This window comes from Ovis canadensis, chromosome X, assembly GCF_042477335.2.
Source record: "Ovis canadensis isolate MfBH-ARS-UI-01 breed Bighorn chromosome X, ARS-UI_OviCan_v2, whole genome shotgun sequence".
In the NCBI taxonomy this organism is placed as follows: Eukaryota; Metazoa; Chordata; class Mammalia; order Artiodactyla; family Bovidae; genus Ovis; species Ovis canadensis.
The window spans coordinates 87,479,524-87,486,598 of NC_091727.1; the positions used below are offsets into that span (position 1 = coordinate 87,479,524).

General features: G+C 54.9%; 1 protein-coding gene and 1 pseudogene across 1 annotated transcript; both read right to left on the bottom strand.

The window, feature by feature from the left end:
* Positions 1-876: 876 nt before the first annotated feature.
* Positions 877-1,668, bottom strand: LOC138929986 (melanoma-associated antigen 8-like). The gene has a single exon (XM_070289635.1). It carries the CDS (start codon positions 1,666-1,668, stop codon positions 877-879), a length of 792 nt encoding a protein of 263 aa, XP_070145736.1.
* A 3,598-nt stretch (positions 1,669-5,266) lies between these two features.
* On the bottom strand, positions 5,267-6,104 carry LOC138929987 (melanoma-associated antigen 8-like; annotated as a pseudogene).
* Positions 6,105-7,075: the final 971 nt, after the last annotated feature.

Sequence of the window (7,075 nt, forward strand, 5' to 3'; positions counted from 1 at the left end):
ATTGTCGAGAGGTCTCGTACTGCCACCACCCAGCCTCATTTTGATCACCTCCCACAGAAGGAACCCAGCTTCCCAAAGCCCAAACTGCCCTGGCTCAGGCACTGACACTCGAGGGCTTCTCCTGGAGCCCCACTGCCCCGCCCCGTGTTGCCTTGTTCTGGGACTAGGGGATGTCGCTCCACCTTCCTCATGTGGCTGCAGCTCTTAGATGATCACTGCCGGTGTGGGGGTGGACTGCTCTTCCTAGTGTCCCCACTGTTAACACGGCCTGTCACAGAGCACGAGCTCCCTTAAGTCCTGTGGAATAAATGAGCCGGGAGCAGGGCTTATTTAGTTGGATTAGTTTTCTCCTACTTTCTTAAATAATAACCTGGGAAAACCCAAATAAACTGAGATAGCTTAGCTGTATAAAATGACAGACAAAAAGTATAAGAAGCAAGATTTCGCTATAATCACATTTTATTTTCTAATTCTTTCACCAAGTACCTTACTGCTAGGTAAGTTCACATTTCCAAAATACTTATAATTCCAATCTCATGTTACCATGTTCAGGGTCACAAAATAAAATTGGAAAGTTCCCAAACTCTTTTAAAAACCAGCAAAACTGTTGTCCTTAAACTGGGTAAGTACAAATACATGTGTGATCAATGTCATTCACAAAGTTAGATACTGAAGTTTATTAAGCCTTAAGCTGAAATACACATTTGAAAAATTCCTAAAGAAAACAGAGATCAGTCTCCATGTCATCGCAGAGAACAGGAACCTAAAAATGCTACACACCGGGTTCCCCAAGTGGCCCAGGCCATCACTTCTGAGAAGGCTGACTGCTCCCTTTTCAATCACAGAGGGAAGGATCAGCCTGGCTGCTGCTCTGGCTCAGGACCCCTCGTTCTCCTCCCTCACAGCCTCTGCAGAAGGGAATGGGAAGGACCTAAAAGCCCTTCGGTTGACCCTGAGCAGATACTCTGTGAATTTCTCCTTGCTGGTCTCTGCAAAGGCCCGGGGACCCCACAGGAACTCGAAGCGAGCAGGGTCACTGTCAGGCACCTGCCGGTACTCCAGGTACCCCTCTCGCACCCACACTTGGGTCAGCAGCTCCCTGGGCTCCCCAAAGATAGAGTGCTCCTTCCAAACACACACTCCCATCTTGTTGAGTGCTCTCCAGATCTCCTCCTCAGGGCCGCGATCCCCATTCTGGAGGATCAGGCTGAGGACCACCACCAGGAGGCCGGCCTTGGGCAGGCCCTGCTCACCGCTCTGTATCACATCACAGGTGAGGCCCAGGCAGGGGACCATGATGTAGATGGGCGCAGTTTCTACCTGCCTCACATCTATACCAAAGACCAGCAGAACACATTCAACCGCTTGGCGGAAGACCACCGGGAAGTGCTCCTGGTTACCTCCGAGGACCGTATGCAGCAATTCGGCATCAGAGGTTGGCTCCTTGGCTCGATACTTGCAGAGCAGGAACTTCACCATGTTAGCCACCATTTTATTCAGAGCTTCCTGGGGCAAGGCCTCCTCAGCAGCGCACAAAGAGACTGGGCAGGAAGAGGCTGAGGGGGTTGCTGCCTCCCCTCTCTCAGCCCCCAAGAGCTGTGCTTCCTCCGGGCCCTGGGCCTCGCCTGGGTCCTGAAGGTCTTTCTTGGGCTTCCTTAGCTCACTCATCTTGACCTCGAGCACGATACCTGGAATCAAACCACAGACAAGAGTGAGGCAGGGGACATTGTGGACCATGGGCCTCAGCTAAGAAATACACCCTGGGTGGTCGACACAGGCCACTTATAGGTCTCCTCTTGAGGGGTGCTCTCGGCCTCACAGCGGCCGTCCTTCTGGGCAGTCTGACCCCAGCTACCCAAAGGAGGAAGGGCAGTGGCTCTCCTGGGTGCAGCCAACACAGCCAGAGGTTCTGGGGCTGACATGGTGGGGGCATTAGGGATTTGTGGGGTCCCCTCTGTTCTGGGATGGGGAGCCCCTGGTGCTCATTCATCCACCTTCCTCACCTTGACTCCTGGTACTGCCTGGACCTCCTCTTTTCTCTGACCTCTGGACACAGGCCTCAGACCTCTGCTCCTGGTTCCTGGAACCCCTGTGAGAAAAATGGAGGGGGCCCCTCGGGGGTAGATTGTGGCACACCCCTGGACTCTGAGCCCCCCCCCCCAGTTGTGGGGGAAATGGTCCCCTTATAGCTCCCTTGTAGTGCCCACCTTTCCCCTGCCACAGCCTGGACCCTGCCCTTTGGGGGCCTGCAGAGTAACTCATAACAAGACCCGAGTCCAAAAGGAAAGCGCTAAGGTGCCCCACATGTGGTTGCACCTGCCCAGGGCCTCCCGCGGGTCCTAGGCTGGGGAGATGCTCCATCCCCACTTCGCGTCCAGCCTGGACTCCCAGCACTGACCACAAGGGTGGGTTTGGCTCTGTCCGGGGAGTCCACCCTCTGTGGATCTGAAGCCTCCACCCTCTGCCTGAGCACCTCACCTCCCCGGGCCCCTAAGCCAGAGGTCGACAAACTGCTCATCCTGCTCAACCCGCTCTGGGACCTCTAAGACCCCCATCAAGGGCAAGGATCCCTCCCTGTGTTGGGGTCTAACTGCCTCAGTCCTTCCCCACCTGCAGCCTGGATTCCAGGCAGGCCCTGGAATTGGCCCGTCCTCCATTTTGAGGCCCCGCCGCTCTCACCCGGTCCCCCGCCTCTCTGAGACCTGATGTCAGGAAATGCGGCATGAGGTCGTCCTGCCTGGGGACTACCAGGGTCCCCTCTGTTCGGGGGTCCCGCTCCCCTCACTCCTCCCTCAGCGTCCTCACCTTGACTCCCGGTAGGACCGGAGCCCTGTCCTCACCCAGTCTGAGGCCTGGCTCCTCACACCAGGGCCCCAGTCTCTCTTGAGACCCGGATGTCAGAAAGTCACGACAGGTGTAGTGTGCTCTTCTCACCCCAGGGTCTCCCAGGGCGGGCGACAGGGGCAGGGATCTGTGGGGCTCCATCAGTACTCCTTGGGGGTCCCCTTATCGTTCCTCAAGGCCTTACCTTGTCTCCGAGTACAAGTTCAGATTCTCTCCTCTCCCCAACTGAGGCCCCGCCCCTTATACCACGTGCCGTCTCTCTGAGACCCGGATGTCAGGAAGTCAGACCATGCCTGCTGTTCTTATCCTACCTCACGGTCTTCAAGGACCGACAACAGAGACAGCTTTCTTTGAGGTCAAGGGTCCCCTAGTTCCCCCCTCAGCCACCTCAACTGCTTACCCCACAGGACCTGGAATTCTCTCTGCCCACCTGAGGCCCTGCCGCCTATACCAGGTCCCCAGTCTCTCTGAGACCTGGATGTCAGGAAATGCGGCATGTGCTCATCCCACCCTATGTGCTCCCTGAGCCCACTCTGTGATGGGGTCCAGGTTCCCCTCAGTCTTTCCTCAGGGTCCTCACCCAGACTTCTTCAGAACCTAAGCTCCTCCCCTTCTCCTTCTAAGGCCCGCCGCTTTAAAGCAGGTCCCCAACCTGTCAGAGACAGGGATGCCAAAGGCAGGACACACTGCCAGGTGCTCGTGCTGCCGCCAGGGATGCCTAGGGCTGACAGCAGGGGTGGGATCTAAGGGGTCCTTGTGTCCTCCTCAGGGTCCTCATCTTGAGCTCTGGAAGGTACAGGATGTCCCTGAGTTTACCCAAGGCTGGACCCTTACACCAAAGCCCTCATTGCCCTGAGACCACAGCTTCCAGAGCTGCTGGTCTCCTGGGCCAGTGGAATGGCCTCTACGAAGAACATGTGAGGTGCACACTGGGATATGAGAGCCCCTGGTGCTGGGGTTTCACCTTCCAGGGACTGGACAAACTCCACATCTGTCATCATTAGCTCCCCCACTGAGTAAGATATATGGCCCTGAAACCAGAGGAAACAGTGACCCCACCTACCACCACTCCCAGTGACCCACAAGGGAAGTTGTGCTTCTGGTCCCCCGAGTAGGTTCTGCAGTTCCTCAGCGGGGCTATCTAGCCGTTACCCACTTCTAACTATTTACATTTGACTTCACATTATATTAAGGCAGATGGTCAGGCCCTGGGACACACTAAGCACATTTGAGTTCACACTACCCAGCCTCATGTGGCTACTGGTTACTCTATTAATGGTGGTGACAGGACATGCTCTTCCCAAAGGAAGATGGTTCCCCCAGGAGATATCATAACAGTCCTACTGACCTATGAGCCATGGTTCCCACCTGGCACTTTGCACTCCTCTCCATAGAGGTTCAGGCACCGGTTCCCCATCCACATGTCTCCTCTTCTCCTGACCCAGCCCTGCCATGTGATGAAGGGAAAGGGAGAGACGGATGGACCCCAGAAGGAGGGCAGAGGGTGAGGCCTGTGTGGTCTTCATGTAGCTCTGCCTTGAAGCTCAGCTCCAGACTCCTAGGCTGCATCCCTGCCCCTTGCTCCCAGGGCTCTCCACCCTCCTCAGTTCCTCTGGCTGCACCACTCCCAGGATACCATCTGCAGTGCCCAGAATCCAAAATGCTCCTTCCTCTTCCACCCTGTCTATATCATAACTATTCCTGGAGGGCTCTAGGAAGAGAGTAGTTCTCCTAAAAACACCGACCTTCTGACTGTGCCACTGGGAGGAGTCCAGGTCCTCACCCTTGGCCCTGAATGGATGGCACCTGGACAGAGCTTCCATCAGTCACTCATGCAGGAGCCCTTCCTGCTTCTTGGGAGCTCAGCCCCATGGATGTGGCACCACTTGCATCCAGAACATCTTTCCACCCCATCCCAGATACCAGCACAAATGGGATGTGGTGGTGTCCTGCTTCTCCCAGTGTCCTCACTGCTAACACAGGGCCTTCCACAGAGCAGAGGATCCATGAAGTTCTGAGGAATAAATGAACCAGTGAGAAGGGGGCTATTAATCTCATCTATTTTCTTCTACTCTCTTAAATAGAGTGGCAAAATCTGAGTGAACAGATATGGATTAGCTCTAGAGAAGAACAGACAAAAACTATAAGAATCAAGAATTCACTACAATCATTTTTCATTTTCCAGTTCTTCCACCAACTATATACTGCTAGTAAGTTCACATATCCAAAATAGTTGTGATTCCAATTCCATGTTATCTTGCTCAGGGTCACAAAATAAAATGGGAGAGTTCCCAATCTCTTTTACAAAACAGCAAAACTCTGGTCCTTTAACTGGTTAAGTACAAATACATGCATGATCAATGTCATTCACAAAGTTAGATACTGAAATTTATTAAGGCTTAAGCTGAGAAAACACATTGGAAAAATTCATAAAAAACAGAGATTTATTTCCACATCATCGCAGAGAAAAGGAACACAAAGATGTTATACACAGGGTTCCCCAGTGGCCCATGCCATCACTACTGAGAAAGCTGACTGCTCCCTCTTCAGTCACAGAGGGAAGGATCAGTTTGGCAGCTTCTCTGGGTCAGGACTCCTCTTCTCCTCCCTCACAGTCTCTGCAGACAGGGGTGGGAAGGCTCTGGAAAACCTTTGGCTGACTCTGAGCAGATACTCCGTGACTTCCTACTTGTTGGTCTCTGCATAGGCCTAGGGACCCCACAGGAACTCGTATTGATGAGGGTCGTTGTCAGGCATCTGCTGGTACTCCAGGTACCCCTCCTGCACCCACACGTGGGTCAGCAGTGGCCTGTGCTCCCCAAAGACGCATTGCTCACTCCTAACACACACTCAATCTGCTGAGTGTTCCCCAGACTTCCTCCTCAGAGGCATGGTCTCCATTCTGCATGATCAGGCTGAGGACGAGCACCAGGAGACCAGCCTTGGGCAAGCCCTGCCTACTGCTCAGCATTGCATCGCAGGTGAATCCCAGCGTGGAGACCATGATGTAGATGTGCTCCATGGGGTCCACCTCCTTCACCTCAATGTCACAGACCAGCTCCTTGGCCTGATACTTGAAGAGCAAGAAACTTCATCAAGTTAACCAGCATCTCATTCAGAGCTTCCTGGGACAAGGCCACTGCATGGGAGACTGGCGGGGAGGAGGCCAAGGCGGATGCAGCCTCCCCTGCCTCAGCCCCCAAGAGTTGCTCCTCCTCCGGGTCCTGAAGGTCTTCCTCGGGCTTGCTCAGCTCACTCATCTCGATCCCAATGCAATGCCTAGGATCGAAGCACAGACAGGAATAAGGCAGGGGGACAGATGGGGACCAGGGGCCTGGGGGAGGGAGAAGATGAGAGCGGCCTCTGCTGAGAACCACGTCCTGGGCAGTCTGACACAGACCATGTACAGGTCTCCTCTTCGTGGGTGCTGTCAGTCCCCTGCCTATCTGAAGGAGGAAGTGAGGTGGCTCCTCAGAGTGCAGTCAGCACAGCCTGAGATTTCCAGGGCTGACAAGGTGTGGAGATTAGGCCCTTGTGGGGTGCCCTATGTTCTGGGATGGGGAGCCCCTGGTGCAACACTCAGGGTACCCGCCTCACCTTGACTCCTGGCACTGCCTGGACCTCTTCTGTTCTCTGACCTCTGGACATGGTCCTCAGACCTCTGCCTTCACCTCCTGGTTCCTGGATCCCCTGTGAGAGAAATGGAGGGTACACCACAGGGGTGTCCTATAGCACAGCCCTGAGCCTTCCGTGACAGTACAAGGGGTGGACTCTTTGAGGTCCCCCAGGTGTGTGGTGGGAGGTCCCCTCAGGGCTCACTTGTAGTGCTCACCTTTCTCCTGGCACGACCTGGTCCCACCCCTCTGGGGGCCTGCATGGAAACTCAGAACAAGACCAGAGTCTGAACAGAAAGCACTAAGAGTCCCCACATGTGGCCGCACTGCCCAGGGCCTCCTCAGGGTCCTCAGCTCCTCCTCACATCCTGCCTGGCCTCCCAGCACTGACCACAGGGGCAGGGGTCTGCTCAGTCCTCCATTGGTGTCTGGCAAGTCCACCCTCTTTGGACCTGAAGCCTCAGCCCGCTGCCTGATCGCCTCAGGTCTTGAGGTCCCTAAGTCAGAGGTCAAGAAACTGCTCACCCTCTTCACCCCACTCTGCGGCCTCCAAGACCTCCATCAGAGGCAAGGATCCCTCCCCATGTTCGGGTCTAACTGCCTCATTCCTTCCTCTC

Excerpts from the sequence above, each read along its gene's own strand:
- LOC138929986 (XM_070289635.1), bottom strand. The coding sequence starts at position 1,668 with ATGAGTGAGCTAAGGAAGCCCAAGAAAGACCTTCAGGACCCAGGCGAG.